At 40.5% G+C, this 21,121-nt stretch overlaps 1 protein-coding gene across 1 annotated transcript; it reads left to right on the forward strand.

Moving 5' to 3' along the window:
* Positions 1 to 130: 130 nt before the first annotated feature.
* Positions 131 to 21,008, forward strand: unc119a1 (unc-119 lipid binding chaperone a1). The gene is made up of 5 exons (XM_069147978.1): positions 131 to 613; positions 16,736 to 16,849; positions 18,032 to 18,125; positions 19,375 to 19,547; positions 19,760 to 21,008. The coding sequence occupies exons 1-5, from the start codon at positions 490 to 492 to the stop codon at positions 19,870 to 19,872; spliced, it is 618 nt and encodes a 205-aa protein (XP_069004079.1). The 5' UTR covers positions 131 to 489; the 3' UTR covers positions 19,873 to 21,008.
* The last annotated feature ends 113 nt before the right edge of the window (positions 21,009 to 21,121 follow it).

Here is a 21,121-nt window from a genome sequence, read left to right on the forward strand (position 1 = left end):
CGGTAAACGCTTTCATAAACAAAAGATTTTCCGGAGGTTATTTCTGACACTAACTTCCACGCGGGAGGTAGCTGAGAGCTCATCCCCGAGGTGAGAAACAATCGTGGTGTTGGGTAAAGCGCAGCCGTGCACGAACTGGTGTATGGGCAGATGACGAGGCGCGCAGACGGTCAGCCACGCACCACTGGTCGGTTTAAAGCCACAGGATTTGGATTAAATAGCTTGTGAGAGAACCGATGAGCCTTGAGCGCGGGAGGGAGGGAGCTAAGGGCTGATTTTTATCTTTTACCGGATCGAGAAGGGGAGGAGGCACGGAGAATGAGTTATTCTTGTAGCAGCACACAGCCTGTTTGCTGCACGGTGTATTAGCCAGCGCGCAACTAAAGGCTCCGACGTAAGTAAATCGGCTCCTGCGGCGACGACGCCGACAGCATCAGAAAGCCCCTGCTCCTGCCAGGTCGCGCGCCTAACAGCCCTCTTCTGTTGGACATGAAAGTGCAGCAAGGCTGCAACTCAACAGACATGGGGGTCCCGGTTACAACCGAAGAAGAACTGCGCAGAAATACCGTAATAACGCCCGAGGATGTGCTCGGGCTACAGAAGATCACCAAGAGTAAGTAACCTGCGGTGCGACTGGATGACTGGTTAAACCCGCACAGTTCGAGCAGATTCGTGTTTAGATGCTTCTTCGTCCAGAATACCTTTCAGTACCTGCCTTTAAATCCAGTTTGAATCGTCTGTGTGGAGGAATTAGATCGATACCATGGACAGCGACCCAGTCTGACAGGAGCTCAAAGAGTCTCTATAGCTTTAAATAACACTTACCACTTTAAACCAGTGTGTACTACAGTCAGGGAGCAGTTAATGGTTTAATGTCTTGTTCAAGGTCAGCGACTGTTTGCCGGAGGATGGACCTCGCTGGTGTGCAAAGTTTACCTGTGTTACAATCCCCGCTTCAGTGTGTGTTTCAGTGCTTGTAGGTGTTTTTATCTGTCGACATGTGTAGGCACTGACACGGAGAGAGAAGGTGAGTGTTTGTACTTCCTGGTGTGCTTCTCAAAGTCCTGCTGGAAGATAAAAAAAAAAAACTGTTGCTTACTACTCCCTCACCTCAGACACCTGTGGTGCCGAGGTAACAGGTGGCCGGAGATGTGATCCACTGATTATAGCTCCTCACAGACAGTAGTCGCTTGGATTAAAAACAAGAGAAGACTACTACCGGCCTGTTGTTTATCAAATGACAGAAACTGTTTCAATTTTATGTAATGAAAGCAGGATGGCCACAGAAAGACGCTCAACCAGTAGGCCTGTTTTCAAACCTTCTATATTAGCAGAGTTGGAGGAGAGCAATTTCATAAAACTTTGATTGTGAATGTCATTCATGTGAGTATGACATAATGTCTAGCCTTGTGTGACACCGGAGGCCTGTTCTACCAAACAGGATTAGCGGTTATCAACGTGCCTTCAGGTTAAACTCCGGGTTTTCAGTACTACAAAGCTGGTTCACTTCTTACCGGCATACATCGCCATGGTAACTTACGCTGCAGAGCTAACCCGCTCTGGAGCAGGTTATGTTAAGGTTGTTAAGCGTTATGGTAAACGTACAAAAGTACCGCCTACCGACCAATCAGTTCTCTCCGAAAAATGTCATCACCAATCAGAGAAGATGGCGTGGAGCTCGGTGCCTCTGAGGAGGTCAGAGTGTTCAGAGACCGACATACCGCTGTGTCTTTCCCCGGAGAGTTTTATATGAGATATAGATTCTGTTTCATTGAGTTTTTTACTGATATCATCCTGCAGCAGAGACTGACTGAAGCTCTGAAGCCTCCTACTTGTCGTAGCCTACGTATACCCTATGTCAGTACACAAATTCCCCGTTTTAAATTATGTTTTCATATTTATTTCTTAGTGTCTCTCCAGACCCTGAAATGATAATGCTGAAACTGTCATACACGTCATGAAAGTACATTGAATAAGTAAATGAACTACATACATGTAATTAGAGTCAGATCTTCCCGTGCATTTTATGGTAAGGTGATATGTAGCCTTTCAATTTGGGCAACACATTTTCACAGTTTGCGTTTTTTTTTTTACCGTCACATCCTTGTTGTTAACCGGCTTCGTGTGACCGTTAAGCGTGATCTCGTTTATCAGGGTTTGTTAACACCAGATAACGGAAAGATATCCTGGGTGTGTTGAACCCGCTTCGTAGTACAGGCCTCAGGTGGGTCTGGTCACCCTCCGTAGGGAATCGTTTCCAGTCACTGCGTCCTACTGGGCGAAGACCTCAGGTTATTTCTGTAAATATTGGGATTAGCCTTCCACCAATCGGCATCGACCATCATCCAAAACTGGTCGCTGATTGGTCCGCCCTTCAGAGTGGCTGTGTAAACCTTAATGTTTCCAGACTGTAAATCACAGTGATGAAAACTGACAGTGTGAGCGTCCAGGCTACATAACATCTGCCCCCTTGATTACTTTTTACTCATCAAATCAGGCTTTTGCTGACAAGGATGTTTCACGCTGGTGTTTCAGGCCATCTAGTGCATTCCTGTTGCGATTGCAGGTCAAACCGAAACTATGAAATAAGTCCAGTCCGTTAAAGGTAGTGTACGTGACACCGTTTGTGGAGGTGGGTTGGAGTCCAAACTCACTGTTGAGCCAGTAGATACCCGAGGTCTGCAAGCTACAGTTAGTTAGAGGAAAGAAATGTGATTAGTAGAGTCTTTTTTAAGGATTAGGCCGACAAATCAAGAAGGTCAAGGTCAAATTATTAGTTTGTTGTTTTTGCTAGAGTTTTTAACCTCATCATCTTTGTCATTGAAATTTTTTTGAAATGATCTGGTGGACCTCGTGTTGAGATTCTTTTGTGTGTAATGACACACAAAAGAAGTTACCTCCCCATTACAGCCTACTATGTGAATGCACAACGTACCAATGAAATGAATTCAAAATGTTAAGGTTGCCTAAATAACATTTAAAAAAAAAAAGGATTCAAACCGACTTTTACTCTCAAAGCGATTGATTGATCTTTTACCAAAACCGACAACACAAGAAAACATTTTAGATTTTGATGTAGTAATAAATGAGCTACATTCACTTATATTTACAGAAGTAATTGACAGTGATGCTTGGAGTCAAAACTGAACTCAAATCAAACACAAAACCCCCCAAAATCACAACACCAACTCTCTCTCACTGCTCTCATCCGTCTCTCAGACAATCACATCCGTTTTCATTCGGTACCGCATCGGCTGAGAAGCAATACTGGGTCTGCATCAGTGCGATAATTCCTAAATCACTCATGATGGTGCAGTAATCTCCGCTCTCCACTGACATGTAATCTGGATTATGTCAGGATGGTTGTAACACAGCATTCTGCAATGAAGTGATACACCTCAGTTAATTAATGACCCCGGAGCCAAAATGTCAGATTAGAAATGTAGCTAGTGAGTTTCCTACTGATTCATTTACTGGATTTACACAATTGAAAATTGGAATAAAGAAATAAAACATGTGCATTATCCAATAAAAAATTAATTAGTTGATAGTCAGAGATGACTATTTTAACCTGCTAGCACTGTACTTTTCTGTGAATTTAAATCATTGCTTGGATGATTTGTTGTTGTTTTTTTTAAACAAATGAATTTTAAACTACTTCCTTTTTTCCTGTTAAGTGATCGGAGCACATGGATGCCCGAAATTTTTCCAGGGCTCAATCATTTTAGACTATGAAAAAAAGACAGAGATAATCACAGTGTCGCACAATTCGGAGAGAAAGAAATTTGCATCTGGAAAAAAGGGGTGCAGAAAATGCCTCATCCTCCAGCGTAAATGACTTCTCCAGTTGTGCTTTTGGGAAGTGAATGCCACCATTTTGGGGCAGCCCAGCTCCCGTCTGTCACGGTGGTTCAGAGCAGATAAGCGAGGCACAGTGCCTCATTGTCACACAGGCAGAGCAGAGAAGAAATATAATGTAGGCAGACGAGAAGCGCTGCTGTGACATGAAAAATGGCACATTATCAGTTTACTGTTTGCATGATGTACGATTGATGATATGACTGCAGAAACACAGACGGACATACCGCTGTTACTAACCACACGTCATGTTTGCTACTGTCATCCTAGATTAAAAATGACAATAAATACTAATGGATAACAGCAGTGTGAAATAGGATTATCCTTAGTTATAATCCAACATAGGTTATTAAAGAAACTTCCGTTGTTTTATCATATCAGCACATCTGGAACAATTTTTGTGGACAGTGTTCTTTATGTCTCTGTTGTAAGCCTCTTTCCTATCATCCACCATGTCTAATTGTGTTTTTCCGTGTACATGCACTAAAGTGCAGCTGCAAGAGAGGGACACATTCCTGTTGTGCCTCTTACTGAAAATGCTTTTAAGATTCAGATGGCAAACTTTAAAGTTACCCTCCACAGCTGGATCAGAGCAACTGCAGAGCTGCAGATGACTGACCTAACATGCTGTTAGCGGGCTGATTCAGATAGAAAACTGTCCTGTTTAAACACTACAAGTGGCTGTGTGCGATGGGTGCCATCCGTTTACAGTTCTATGAGCAGTGTAGGAAGGTATTTGAAAATGGAAATCAATTTCTCATTATACAGTATTCATTGAGAGAATATTTTAAAATGGTCTACTTATTACTCAGCAGCAAAAAGAATCAATTGTACCCGTTACCTGATTTTAATTAGGTCTAATTAGGTTAATCAGTCAAAGGTGCCTATAAACAACGACACTCCCTCCACATCCACACATCACACGTTTTGTATTTAAACCCAGCTGTGTGTGTGGGGGGAGGGAGTTAAAGGGGGGGTGGGGGGGTGGATGGCTGGCAGCCTGACTGCACACAGTTCTCCTCACCTGTGTGGTTCCCACACTCTGCAACTCTCAATAAAACCAGGTGACACCAGACTGTGGCTAACATTAGCAAGCTAGTTAAGACTCATAAAGTGAATATGACAACGTTAGAATTACCATGCTTCACGTTTCACTTTTTAGTAGAGAACAACAACCTCCCCACACCAGCCTGTCGGCTGAATGCAGTGAGCCCAACTGATGTCAACCCTCCATTTAGCGCTAACTTTGGCAAGATGGGGAAAAAAAATATAAAAATGATAAAGTGACAGAGCTTTAAATAAAATTCTTGCTTTCTGCATCCGTGTTCACGAGGGGCAATGTAGGTCTTGTGTGAAGTGAACTGATTCATTTAATCAAGTCAGCGAAGGACCACGCAGCTCAGTCTACAGACGTCCGCGTGCAACAAAAAACTGTGTGACCACATGGACTCTTAAGCACCGCGAGCGTCCACGCAGCAGACCGACTCACATCTTTAAAAATTGCAGTATGAATGGAACTCGTGGAAACCTCCCTCATGGAGAAAGTGATCACATTACACTAAGTAATGCGTTAACGATCAACGCTACCAGCGAGTCAATGAGATACGATCCAGGAAGTCCGGTTGAAGTAAAAGTTTGAAGGCATGTCCGGACACCACAGGAGCAACTATTGGGACGATTGCAAATTAAACCACAGAAGCTGTGAGCGTCCAGGCTACATAACATCTGCCCCCTTCATCTCTTTTTCACTCCTCAAATTAGGCTTTTGCTGACAAAGATGTTTCAGGCCATCTAGTGCATTCATGTTGAGATTGCAGGTGAAACCAGAACTATGAAACTATGAAATTAGTCCAGTCCATTAAAGGTCTGCAAGTTACAGTTAGTTAGAGGAAAGAAATGTGATTAGTGGAGTCTGCTTTATATGAGGATTAGGCCGACAAATCAAGAAGGTCAAGGTCGAATTATTAGTTTGTTGTTTTGCTGGAGTTTTTAACCTCATCATCAGTGATTGTGAGAGGGGGATTACCAAACTGACAACACAAGAACACATCTTAGATTTTGACGGAGTAATAAATTAGCTCCATTCACTTATATTTACAGAAGCAATTGACAGTAATGTCTAGTGTATTATTTATCAAAAGATAAATCTCTTAATTCCTGTGATTGTGACTTCTCTTTTGGTTTCCCTAAACATGCAAATTCGCAAATCCTTATTATGTAATTGCCAAAATTTCAAAAACCTTTCACAACAGCGATACCAAAATGCTTTGCGAGAATAAATGTGGACGAATAGAAGAAAGAGACCATCAAAATTTAAAATGATTATCTTACGGGATGGGAGAAGCTCGACCACACTGAATGCTTTGTTGGACTGTGGGTACTTTTGACTCTCAGGATCACTGGTGTGTAATTTCGCCTCATCCGGATGATTTACTCAAACCAGTCTTGTTCCTTTTACACTAATGGGTGATCAATTATTTGGCCTTAATAAGTCTGGGACACAGAGCAGCGCTTTATCTACATCGGGCGGGATTTCCACTCTGTGATGTCTGCCAACACAATGGATACAGCTTTAATTAAAATTGATTGGTGTGGCCGGCTCTTAATCTCTCATGCACAGCTGTCGCAAGGTTATTCTTTCAGAGGGATGTGAGGTGGAGAGGGAGGGCTCGTTGCATCCACGTCAGTCATCAACAACACAAGTCACATGAACCGTCTCTCGCGGCTGTTTGGCCTTCAGTTTTATTTTACACAACTTTACAACGGTAAAGGTGCATTATGTGAGACTGCAGAACCACATGTCAGTGTCCGACAGGGTTATTGATCAATAACACATGACTCGGTGATTACTGGCTGGCATTAATATTTCGGGCTCATCCTCTGACTAAAGCTCTGTGTTGCAGTCATAAAATTAATCCTGAGTTGAGAGAGAAAATATGAAGTTTGTACTTATTTTAGGCTTATTCAAGTTTTGTTACTTAATCATATCGTCCCAGCCCAGCATGCAAAGAAGCATTGAAAACGCTTTTGGTACCAATAAGAGGTGTATAATCCCTAAAGTTTGTGGCCTTTGCTTTCTTGCAACACTCTTGAAAGTTGATTTTAGACACACCCAGGCTGAAATACAGAAGGCAGCAGTATATATTTCTCCACATTCAGATGCTCCTTCCTGCTGCCAGATCACCATGTCGGCCACCAGGCTTCCAAAGAGCACATGAATATGAGCATTGTAATATGTTCAAGGCTGTTTGGGGTTTCTACATTAAGATGCAAGTCCTAAATTAGTGGTTCTCAGCCTTGTTTGCTGCTTGGAACAAAACAGCGTCTAGTTGTGACTCTTTACCATTTCTATGTCTAGAAAAACTAAACGGTGATTTCTTTCTTTCTGTTGTATTTGAGGAATATTTAAAGTATTAAGAAAACATAGATTGATTCAGTCATCAATAACAAAACAAATAGAGGAAATTATTTTTGTGGAGCATAAAAGGGTTTTCTATTCCTTTAAAACTTCTTTGATGTTTTGTATGACTTGAGAACCACTCATCAGACCATTTTTCAGAAATGTGAATATTAAATATTGTTGATCCTGGACAGAATGCAGCCAACTTTATTCTGTTTTTCTGCACAGCTGAGAGCCTTTTACTCATCCTGCAATTTTAAAAATGTAATCTATAAATGTATTACTCCTATAATGTACCGTACAGTCTGACACAAGGGACTTCTGTTTTCATACGTGGCACATACAGACTTTGTAAATGTAGACATAAATCGAAGAATAAATAAATCAACAACTTGGATTTACTTTTTCGCCTGGCTCCTGTCTGTGTTCGTCAGCTGAAATATTTTAGTGGCTTCCAATAACCTCTAGCACAAGAGGGTTGTCGGAATCACACGTTCATATTTGCTTGCATGATTATTTATTTCATATTGAATAAAGGCTTAAACACACAAGTATTTCAACTGTTTGTTGCTGAAGATGCAGCTTCGATCGAATGATCTATATCTATTTCCCTCAGAACAACTCTGATTAAAAATTGGAGAACTGTTCACTTAACAACATCAATACTTTGTAAACATTGTTGCATTTTTCCTCATTGTTTCATGCTGTGCTTAAAATCAAATCCGTTTATGCACGCTCTGAACTTCCTGCAAGGCTTTTTCTCTTTTTAGATCGTGTCCAGAGACAAAGGCAACAGTTGAGGGAGGACAAACAATTCATTAGTGTCCCTCCGAACCTGGAGGGACGCTCTCTCAGCCTGACCATAAATGTGACAAACTGTCAGCGTGTCTGCGAGACCGAAGGTAGATCATACTCTGGAATGAAAAGGTGCGATTCACCTGAGGAACAGACTCTTCATGCTCGGTGTAAAAATTAACCTCTGTCCCACTGATTAAACCAAACCCACTCATCTTTGACAAAAAGATCTTTTTTCATTTTAAATTTTGTAGTTTTTGTGGTGATTTTACACTTTTAAACAAACATTAAGTTTAGCTCAGTTTAGCATGAAGACTGGAAACAGGAAACAGCTGGTGGTGTTATAAAATCTATCTCTCCCTTTCCAGTCTTTCGTAAGATAACTGGCTGCTGGTTGTAGCTTCATATTTAGTGGACAGACACCTCTGGTATTAATCTTAAAAAAAAAAAAAAAAAAGTCTGAGCCAGAGAGTAAAACAAACTGCTTTATGGGTGAAGGAAAGGTTTTGTTTTTGTTTTTGTATTTCGGGGGAGGCAGTTTGCCTTTTCTCGTCAAGGGCTTCATCGTTCACCGTCAATCTCAAAGCAGAAGCTTAGATCAGAACAAAGTCTGCTCTCTCAGAAGAAGAATCTTATTTATTTCTCCTCTGTTGTGTCGTTCAGAGAATGATACGACAAAAGAAACTCATCTGCATTCAGCTGCTCAGAATGCAACCCCTCCATGAACCTCACCACTTGCCAGTTTGCCTACAGGAGCTGTTAACTGAGACATGAAACAGCCTGCCACACACAGGTGCACTGCACATCACCATGTTAACATCTACGTGTAATGCTAAGGTCACTGGCTGCCTTCGGCTATGTATTAATTTAACGTGAAGACGAGTAGACATGTTTGCATTGTTCTTCCTCATGTTCTGAGATTAATTCAACACAAGGTCTCGGCATTTATGAAAGACCACGGAGTCAAATGGAAAGAATAAGGCTTGTGAAGTCAATCCCTGTGGCTAAAAGTCTGTAACTCCGGGCTAATCTCGGGGATTAAGGAGCTATAAGTGGCAGCTCGCTTGCTCTTTATGAATGCCACTTTGGTGTCAGACAGGCTCTGTGTATGTGAACACAGGAGCACAGCATGACTCAAGACTTTGTGCTAATTTTGCTCTCTTTAGAGGGAACACATAATCAAGCTCAGTGAGAATCCTCATGTTTAACAAAAGTCTAATGTTGGATTTTAAGTCTAAATGCTAGAAAAATAGAAACATGGAAATCACAGTGAGACCTGAAAGTAAATGCTGAATCGTGAATAGTGTAGTGTGTAATCATGGCAGACCACCTGTAACGAGAGATAATGACACCCATCCCCAGAGAGATTAAAAAAAAAAAAAAAAAAAAAAAAAACTATCGTAATGTTATATTGTAACTGAAGTCACTGTTGAAGCACCTCTTGATATTTTGCACAATCTCATTCTTCCTGTGGTTCAGGCTTGTAAAATCCACCACAAGGAGGCCTCAGGTATACCTTCATCAGATCCCAGACGTTTCATTTGCATGCCACTGATGCCAAACCCGAGATGCTCTCCTTTGATTCACTGCTGCACCTTGTTGTTGTGGAGCAGGCAGGTGGATGAGGGGAAGGAAAAAGACGGGCTAATCGAGCTGGCGCGCTATCAGAAGGAGCGTTGCTAGGTGACAGTGTTGAAGGAAGTGAAGTGGAGCACTTTGTGTGGGTGTGGGTGTGTGTGTGAGAGAGAAAGAGAGAGAGAGAGAGAGAGAAAGAGGAAGAGGAAGGAGAAAAAAAAAGAGGTCAAGTATGAACATTTTATCGTGGTGTCTTTTGGGTTATTTGACTAAAATAAGCCTTTTATCCAATTTTTTAGTGCATGACAATATGTTACAAACCAATTCCATTAATAATAATACTCTAAGACAGGGGTCTTCAACGTTTTTCAGGCCAAGGACCCCCTACTATACATATTGTATAAAATTGTGTTTTATATCAAACTGGAGGAGTGCAGGAGGCTTGGAGGAATAGGTCCAGGCTAGTCTCGCCCTGTGAGTGAACCGGTGCCCATCTTGAGAGAGCTCCTGTGTGTCGCTGAATGTGTGCATTTCTGACTGAAAGATAACATCATCTTTCTCCATTTATCCATTCGCTACAATGTGTTGGATTCATGTATTTAAAGACATTAAAATTTGTGGGGGAAAAAAAAATGAAAAAAAAAATTGTCTAATCGACCAAACATTTCACAGACCCCCTGCAGTACTTCCGCAGACCCCCCAGCGGTCGCGGACCATCTGTTGAAGACCTCTGCTCCAAGTTATTTTAAAGGTTTGGAGGTTTTGTCTGTACATGGATGCATTATAACGGTATGAAGTATTTCCGCTTCATTTTCACTATTAGAGGGACAATGATTGAAGCGAAACGTTTTCTTTTTCACACCATCAAAGCTCCTCGTCTTGGGACCACAGCTCATTTTTAAAGGAACAGTTTGACATCGTAAAATCATAGACCGTATATAAAAGCAGATGTCGCTTACGGGTCTGATAATTGATCAGTTCAATACCAACGAGGGCTGCTGGGGGTTGGCTCCTTAGAGGTTCTGGCTCCATAGACTCTGACAGGAGTGTGGCACAGTCAGGTTTCCATTATCGGTGGGCGGGACTTAGTGTCCTCTGGTTTCCAATCAGTTCAAGTCACATCCACCGCTGGCTCCTCCCCAGCTCGTTCAAATATGGTCACTTTTGGCCCATGAATTGCAAAGATGGTGACGGCAGATATGTCGAACTCCAAGCTTCAGAACGGCAGTTCACAAACCAACGCATAACGTCACTGTGACCGTCACACTGTGTCACCGTGGATTTCCAGCGCTTAGTGGAAATACGCATATTCGCTTTCTTGCAGAGGGTTACATGGAGAGATTGATTCCACTTTCGCGTCTCTGCACTAAATGTGCATCTACAGCAAGCAGCGAGCTTGGCTCTTTCTGTGAATAACAATCTGCCCACCACATACTCTAGACTTCATTATTCTGTGCATTTAATTAGTACAAAAGCCAAAGTGTAAAAACAGCAACTTGTGGTTTTATGGAGGGTTGTGGGCCAGAAGATTTCATGGTTAGGCTTCGTTAACCTGCTGGCTGCAGCTACATATTTACACAACAGATATAAGAGTTACATCGATCTTCTCATCTGACACTAAATGCAGGAAGTAAACAAGCAACCAAAATGTCCAAATATTTCTTTATTGCTTCTGGTAAATGCAGACAGGTTTCCAGTCCTTCCGCTGCAGTGCTTTGTCTATTTTTTTTTTTTTACTGTTTTTTCATTGTTTCTTAAAAGACATTTCTCAGCATAGCTACATTGACTATCAGAAGCTCATGAATAAGATATTATTTAAAAAATTAAGTCCTGAAAAACACTGCGCACTTTTAAATACCATTGAAGTGCTCTCACAGATGACGTGTAAATGAGCAGTGATCATTTGGTTGGTGGGTTCGTCCCAGCTGTGTTTTCTCAGAAACTAGTTTGAAATCAGAAATTTTTCTTAACAAAAGTGACTGAATTGGCCGAAATGAGAAATATAGCTTGTAATTATCCTGAATGTTCCCAAGTGGAGGAATATTAGCTTCTGTTACCACTGTGAAACTTGGCTCGTAAAAAAAAAAGAAAAAAAAGACCAAAACAAACTGCAGCTTATAAAAGAGGCAACATTCATCACATGTTCACAATCCTTTTCCACAGATGTCTTCGTACCTGTGTCATCCGTCGCTGTTGTTGTCTTGTGTTTCTGTATCTCTAACTGAAAATGACACTCATCATCCAGTTTGTGCCCCCCCTCCTCCCCCACAGTGAACACCTCATTTTGTTGTCACCAAACACTGAGCATCTGAAAAGGGCACATTTCTATCACTACTGCACATCTCTGAGAGGCAGCACGCTTAACTGTCACCAGTCAAGCTCCTCCATGTGCAGAGTCTGTGAAATCAAAGGGTATCTGCCGGTGTCGTCGGAGCTTCTCGTGACTGTCGGAGTGACGCGGCGGTGTGCGAGTTGTTGCTCTGCGCCGGGTGAAAGAGACTTCATGTGCTGTGCTATCAGACGAGATGCTTCATCTGTGTTTTTAAAGAAGGTTTGGCAAGAATCCCTCTCTGATTCACAAAATACATCTATTGGTCATCCGCGCCTAAAGAAAGCAAGCTCAGTTCATGGTACTCTTCCAACAGATTTCCAAATAAATAATTATTTTAGTAATCATTTATCGGAAATGATAAATTGGACTCTTTAGAAAGATTCTTTTTGACAGGCTCCATCCTTTATGGACTTTACATTGAGGGAAAAGATTTCTCACTTTGAATTTATGCCGGGAAACAAAGTCTTTTACCAATTACCTCTCCTAAAGTAGTTTTACATATTATATATATATTGTATTTGTATATTATGTGAGAATAGTTCGGGGATGAAAATCGGAGCTGTCAGAAGATGTTTCAATTAACTTAAAATGATCAAATGATTAGAAATATAGTTACGATATTTTTTTTTCCCTCAGCTAAACCAGATAAATATGTTCAGAAAATTGTGTCACATACTCTGAGAGATGGATTAGTCTCATCAACAGTACGTCACAATTAAAGAAATCCTACAGTTTTGATTGATCCTTATCGTTTCTATTTGTCGCATTATGATACAAATATAAGAGTTTGAGTGGGGGGGTATTTACTTTCAGTACAGCCTGATAAGAAGGTTCTGCTCAGAGTCAGCAGAATTACACACAGACGGTCTTATATAGTTTTAGATATAACGTATCTAATACAGCTTCCATTTTGAAAATCATGTTGAGGATGCAATTACAGAAGCTATTTTTGTGTTAGGACATTGAGTGTAAACACTTTCCCCTCCGATTCGTCCCTATATCAGTCAGTCTGGCCGAGATCCTGCTGTTCATCTCATCACTCATCTACTGTCATATTAAACAGGAGCCGTAAATAGTATAAAATCATGTTACAGAGTTATTACGAGCGGCGTAAACATACAGTGCTCCTCTCTGTGAACTGAAGAAAGTCATTTTGCACAGTGTTACATGACAGTGTTTGAGCTGGTTTATGACTGACTTCCAGTAAAGATGATAATTTAAATATGTGGGGCTCAAATGAACTCTCTCCAGTGATTATGTTCAGGCCACACAGTATGTTGGCACTCTGTACAGCCTGTGTGGAGGTGTAACCTCGCTGTTGCTTGAGAGGAAGCACAGTCTCAGGCAAACAGTAGGCTTATAGTGATGTTCTCAGAGTGGATAAGCCCCTCACATGAAGTGAACTGGCACTCGAGGGCACTGCATCAAACACCAGCCCTCTAACCTTCTTACTAGTCTGGAAGGCAATAAAGAGACTTTGCATTTTTTAAGCCAGAGCAGCTTTAGATGGAAATCTCTCGACCAGTCTTGTGATGTTTCACCATGGAAACACTCTACGTGGATACGAATGTACACCATTTTAGCGTGAATCATTACTAAAGATGAGCAAAGTTCATTCTGCACTCCAAGTGCAGAGAGATGCAACAGATACATGTGTGCATACTCACAAAATAACACAGGCAGGCTCTGCACGTATTCATGCACATATGCATACAGAGTTTAATTAAAAAGCAATTCACTACTATTAACTGCTAACCAAAATTCTGCAGTACAGTGACCATAAAAAGAAAAAGATAACATTAACTACTTCACCTTAACCTTTTTTTTTTCTTTGATTTGAGTAATCCTTCTGTCCTTAACCCATTATTACTACTGACTTTGACTTGTATTTGTTTATTTTACTTTATCTTTTAAACCTAGATTGATATGTCTAACTATCAACGCTTGCAAACGCATTAACTAAAGTTCTAAGTTAATGAAAGCTGAAACCAAGGAGGCTCAGTCAAAACTCTAATGATGGTGTGATGAATTATACATAGGTCATAAAATTTGAAATTGAGATCCTGCTATAAGGGCTTTAAGATCAAATCTCTGTTTTTTTGTATTTACATATCTTATGTCTGTTTTCCGTTTTTATTTTGAGGGAAACACGTCCTGCTCTTGAAAGGTTCTTCATAAACACCCTTTAAATCCATCTCAGGGAAACCAAAACACAACAGTGTGTAACTCTGGTTATTTTTGCTGTAGCTGCAAATTACTGTCAGATATCTGTAAAACACCTCAAATGCATACTATCAGTAAACTACTATCTACTTACAGAGAAGCCTCTCGTCCCCATTCAGTTAGTGCGCACAACTCAGAAAGGTGTGTGGCCAAACGTGTTTAAAAAGCATGAAAAAAGAGGTTCCAATGAAAGATTTACCTACATAAAAACCAAGACATATATTTATTTACCTTTGCCTTTGTATGGTAAACACTATTAAATTAGTCAACTTTATATAATTTCCTTGAACAATGACAACCTTACGGGATGAAACAACTTTCTCAAGCGAAACACACGATGTTCTTTTCTTTAGTTGATGACCAACTTAAAAATGTATGAAGCTCTACAGACTCATAAGTCTTACTTGTTTTAAATCTCATTTAAATTATTAGTAGTAGTAAGTTCTAAATGGACATGTTTCTCATGAGGGACATTTTTAGACGAGGTGTCAGGTATTGTGCGCTGCGCTTTATGAAAGAATCTATAAATATCTTAGAGCAGGTGGCTAAAGCCTGCGTGGTCCATCTGCTCATTAACCCTCACAAATAGCAGAGGATATAACTGTTCCAGTTTGTGTGTGTGTGTGTGTGTGTGTGTGTGTGTGTGTGTGTGTGTGTGTGTGTGTGTGTGTGTGTGTGTGTGTGTGTGTGTGAGTGCGTGCTTGCGTGCGTGCGTGCGTGCGTGCGTGCGTGCGTGCGTGCGTGTGTGCGTGTGTGTGTGTTTGTGTGTGTGTGTTCACATGCTCTAATCCACTGATGCTTTCATACATGTTGATGATAAATTTTGTGGATTTCAGTTATTGCTGTGTTATTAAAAGTGTTGCATGACAACATCAGTAAGAAAACTTTATGCAACATAGACTGCTAATAATAACTGCTCAAACCATAACCCTAATGAGACAGTGGTGTGTGTGTGTGTGTGTGTGTGTGTGTGTGTGTGTGTGTGTGTGTGTGTGTGTGTGTGTGTGTGTGTGTGTGAGTGATGATAAAACACAATAAGCCTCTTAGGGCTAATCCTGCCCCGTTGGGAAGGGAGTGTCTCACACATGCCTACACACGCAAATATACATGGACACGCATGCATGCGCGCGCACACACACACACGTGCGCACACACACATACACACACACGCGCACACACACACACACACACACACACACACACACACACACACACACACACACACACACACACACACACACACACACACACACACACACACACACACACACACACACAGTTCAGACATGGCCAACAATGACGACACTACTGTTCGATGTGATCAAAACCCTGTCGGAAAGTAATATTCACCATGAATGAAAAGAGTCTCGTCAGCAATATTATAGGAGAGTAAGGAAGTCTGTGTGTTGTTATGGACTGTTGTTCATTTATTTCTGAGGTCTATCTATAATAGTAAGCACTGGAAAAAATAAAAAAAAAATTGTAATGTTCAACAAGTATAAAATGAAACACTACACAAAATAAACAGTAAAAACCTAAAATGACCCGAGTCAGACATTAAACATGTTATGTTTAAAAATACTTAAAGTCAACTTCCTCCCACTGTAAATCATGATATAATGGGAAGTACATTATGGTGGGATGTGAATGTTGGCAGTAAATCTGTATTCTGAAAATGTGTCTGGTGTCTATGTGTGAATGGAAATAAAAGACACACCTGACCAGCGGACTTCCTCAGTCTATTTCTCCGTAGGGCCAGCAGATAGATAAATAAAACTATTCCACTAAATCACACTGAAATACAGTGAGATCATCTTAACAGTGTTTATTTCCTCATCTGTTGCTCTTCCTGAAGTTTCTTAATATTTTTTATATGATTATTATTTTCAGTTTTCCTAGTCTGAATCAAGTGTCTAAGAATAAACATGTCCTGTGTTGTAGAAATTATTAACTAATTCTGGATATTTTAAATGACTATTTATTTTTATACATATATATATTTATTTATGTATTTTTTTATATGACCACAGGAATGATTTAGTCACACAGCAGAAAGACTTTGATTCTTTGTAAATCAGAACAAGCAGATTAAATACATTTTTCTTTTTAAGTTTTTGTTTTTGTTTCTAATGTGTTTCCATCCCCTTGAGTGAGGCTGAAAGTCCACAATGTGCGACCTAAACTGCTGTCCGGGTTTAAATTAGAGCAGCTGAGGTACTCAGAGAGTTTGGTGTCAGAGTGAATTTTGTGTTTTCGGGGCGCAGACATAGATATGATGTCTATAAAACAGCTGGTAGAGCTGTGAGGTTACAGAGCTGAGCATTCAAAACAGGTCAGAAGAAGGTATTGGACACGGCGAAAGCTTTAATGGATGTAAATGAGATGAGTTCAGAGCTGCTGGTAACAGAAGATATGTCTGTATCTTGGCAGAAGTTTGTACTGATTGAGTTTGCAGCCTGACATGAACGGTCTGCTTCATACGCTGTGAATTTATCTATAAAAACAGAATATGTGAATCCTGCCTGAAGCCTCATTCTTTCTTTGTTTTTTAGATTACCTCTGCTCTCCAGAAGAAAATGTCCACATGATCGACTTCACCAGGTTTAAGATCCGTGACATGGAAACAGGGACTGTGCTGTTTGAGATCACTAAACCTCCGACACCAGGTGAGCTCCAAACCTCATCCACTACATAACAGATTATATGGCAGGAGGGTTGGGTACCAAACTTTGATACTCTTATGACACCCAATGAATTACTTCAATACTCTCTACTATCCAAAAAATGGCTTATCGTTCAGGACTTAATTTTAAAACCGCAGTGTGTTCCTAAAACGTCCGAGAAGCAGCTCTCTGCTCGGCTCCATTAATAAAAAAAATACACGCTCGGGTGTATTTCTGACAGAAGCTGCCCCTCAGAGCAGAACAGGAAGTCAGACAGAATCTTGTCAATTTTCAAAATAAAACATCCTTTATAGACTCCGGATTCTACACGATCACCCTTTCAACATTCAGCTCCCTGATGTTTAAAGTAAGAGAAGAAATGTGCTCTCCTCCATACAATGAATGCATTTTTAACACAGCCAGCAATATGAACTTTGACTGCAGGCTACAGCAAACAAAGCAGGACATAACAACAATTAAAACAGAGGAAAGAAAAAAAAAAAAAAATGCAGCCTACTTACCCAAGACAGAAGTACAAAGGTCGAGGGAAAATGATGGATTGGATTCACAGGTGCGCAGAGGATGGAACAAAACAGCGTGGCAGCCATGACGTCATTAACCTGTGGCAACCATAGATTGTATATTAAACTTCAACTTACATAAATCTTAGCTAGCGTCTACTGAATGTGAGGCATTCACGAGAAATCAGTAAATTGTAGAGTCTCCCAATAGCGTGCATGGGAGGTGTTTAAGGGACATCTGTTAATTGTAGCTACCGTACAGTAGATAGCCTCACTTACACTCTCCCCCTCTAAAAATGTTTTCATAAGCTAACTAAAAATTGTACTGCAATGTATAATTCAATTTTCCTTTTCTTAAAATGGATTTTATAAAATTGGTATTGAGAGACATTTTGAAAGCCTATATTATGAAAACGATATTAAATTGGGTGTATCTCACTTTTTGGGGCATTTATTCTTGTTCCTGGGATTTTCATAGGATAGCTACAAAAATGATGACTGTCAAGTATTTTATATTTTCAAAGAAAAGCCTGCACATACCTTGAATTGTACTGTTGTTTAAATACAAAAGTTTTTTTCTGTGAAATAAGTGTCTAATAATGGTTGGGGAAAGAATCTAACTCAAAAAGCTGACAGCTGATTTTTTTTTTCACCTCTTCTTTAGCTGGAGGTAAAAAGCAGTGTGACCCCAACGCCGGCCGCTTCGTCCGATACCAGTTCACCCCAGCCTTCCTGCAGTTGCGACAGGTTGGAGCCACGTAAGTCAAACATGTAGTGTGTGTTTCTTGCTCCCAAATGACACTCGCGTGCCAGAAAGAAATGTGTTCCACGGTCTTGAACCGCAGTGACGCGATAATGTCCGATCAGCCCTGCTGCTCTGACAGAAGACACATACCGGATGCAGGAGGCTTGTGTGGGCTTCAGTGTGGGACAACAGGCTGACGATGATTAGTGTGAACATGCAGAGCAGCCCAGCCCACCTGCTGAGTCAGGCACCAAATAGCTGTCAGTACTCCTGAGTGGTGCTCATCATCAGACTCCCACTCCATGACTGACTGCAGATTTCTGTCCAACCTAACCACCAAATATTCGAGATAATGTGGGCTTTGTGAAAAAGTTCAGTGCGTGTTATATATAATTTGTTTTCTGCATATTGTAATGTTAAATGTTTTTGTTTAGCCCTTAGAAAAGATGTGTGTTGACTGTTGGCAAATTTAAAGCATGAATCAGTTTATTTTTACAACCTTTGTTTTGTCTGTAAATTTTCTTTATCATAATTACCATGATTGTAAAAAGTCTCCCAGGTTAGTTAAAAAAAAGAAAAAAAAAGAAAGCAAATGCAACCATTAAAAGTATTTTCCACTTCCTGGTTAATCTTTGAAGCTCCCTTTGTGAACTTTGCATATCACTTCATGATTCAGTCAGACAGCGTTCAGGGGAAATCAAAACATAATTGTTGTGCCTGTTATTCAGCAGTGGGTTGTATCTTAAACAACCTCAGTTTTACACATTTGTGATGTCACTGATGTCCTCAGTGATGTTTGTCTGGTAAAACCAACATTTAAATCCAGTATTTCCACAGGCCGTGCTGGCGGCTGCGCAGCAGGTAGTGTCACGGTCTTTTGATTTACACGTCGTCCAAACGTCCTTCCAAATAGAAAGTAAACATCTGTTAGATCACAAAAATAAATGATCTAAAAATATAAAGAATCAGATCAGCTGTTAGCTTGTTTACAACCTCTTTGATCAGCTGACTGCTCGTTGTTGGAATGATGTTGCTGTGATTTCGCACGTCGGCAGTTATTTTGGTATCACAATATTCGGACGGTTAGAAGTGGTGGCCAAAATGACAAAGAAAGGCCCTGGTTGAAATAAACGTAATGTCACCTGAGCTTACAGACAGTATGTGTTTTCATTGATGTTGGTGGGCTTATCTTCTCCGTGTGTGTGTGTGTGTGTGTGTGTGTGTGTGTGTGTGTGTGTGTGTGTGTGTGTGTGTGTGTGCAGAGTGGAGTTCACAGTGGGAGACACCCCCATCAATAACTTCCGCATGATTGAGAGACACTACTTCCGCGATCAGCTGCTAAAGAGCTTTGATTTCGAGTTCGGCTTCTGCATGCCCAGCAGCAAGAACACATGCGAGCACATTTACGAGTTCCCCGCGCTGTCTGAGGATATCAGTGAGTGTCTCACACACACACACACACACACACACACACACACGCACACACACACACACACGCACACGCACACGCACACACACACACACACACACACACACACACACACACACACAATACTCCAACACTCTCGTAACCACAAGAGACAAATACACCCACACAGAGAGGATTTGATGTTACAAAACCCAAATGTTGTCTGTTTCTTCTCTCAGTGCGTGAGATGATCCTGCACCCTTACGAGACACAGTCTGACAGCTTCTACTTTGTGGACAACAAGCTGGTGATGCACAACAAGGCAGATTATTCCTACAGTGGGGGGCCGTAGGAAGACCTCCGCTCTCTCTCCCTCACCTGTTCTAGACATTTTCCATGATCCAGCGACCACTTCAGGACCAGAAACAGTTGAACTGATGGACAAATCACTGGCATTAAACACTCTTGTCCCCCCTCCTCTTAGCTCCGTGTATTTCCATTCAGGTATTCAGCTGCCTGGCCAATCAGATTTCTCCCTTTGCCTCTTGTTGCAGGAACATTGAATTCTGCCAGTTTTATCATCAGTTTGCATTAGTGTGCGCGAGTGACTGTGTGGGCAGCAAACACATGCAGTGTCTGTACATAGTGTTGATTTCAGTCTGTATATGTGGGTTCCACTTGTTCGTCAGGAAATCATTTCTTTTAGTTTTGTGTGTTTTGAAAGACATTAACGTAAAGAGATGAGGCGGAAACCAGTAGACAAAGAGAGAAATGAAATGACCATAAAAAGATTTTAAAAATATTAATCCATTCAGATGTATATTTATAGTGTATAGGTATAAAAATTGCGTTACATTTTTACTCCTGAAGTTTCTTAAATTTGTAGTAGCGCACATCTGAATGATTCAGTCCTCCCCCTGTGATCTGTCACCGTCCAGAAGAATGACAACGATGTGCGTCTATATGTGAGTGTGTCATTTGTAGTATGTTTTCATGTTCATAGTACTACTACGTCAGGAGTATTTTTTAAATAAATAGCCATTTTGAAATGTCAGACAGCATACATTAGCCAAAAGTCAGATACCCCTTTTGATATCCAGTACGTTCTCTGTAGTACTGAACACTGTGTATACTTTAATTATGATAAATGTTTTACAAAATAAAAAAGTATGTAAAGTTTTGACAGCCGAAATTCCAATAAATATGGGATTTTTCCGGAACCTTGATATACATATATTGTTTTTTCCATAAAAGATCAAAGATTCCATCAAAAGATTTGTTGAGAGTACAAATCTATCCACTCAAAATTAAATGAATGAAAAGAACCATAGTTTAGGTATATGTTGCTGATAGTTGTATTTTGTCATCTTAATTTATTTATTATTATGGGAGCTATAGAAACGAAGCCTCACCGAATGTTAGTTCAGTTGCTCAAATTTAATACTTTACCTTCCCTTCCAGACCTTGTGTACACTTTAATTGGAATAAAAAAATGTATGTATGGTGATTTTTCTTTTTCAAAATAGTTCAATTACACAGAAAACATTTTTTTGAATTTCTTTTTAATTCGTTGTCTTAGAAAAATTCAGAATCTATGACTT

The sequence above is a fragment of the Embiotoca jacksoni genome, unplaced genomic scaffold (genome assembly GCF_022577435.1).
Source record: "Embiotoca jacksoni isolate LCO1_2020_lvr unplaced genomic scaffold, fEmbJac1.0.p SCAF_14, whole genome shotgun sequence".
Lineage (NCBI taxonomy): Eukaryota > Metazoa > Chordata > Actinopteri > Embiotocidae > Embiotoca > Embiotoca jacksoni.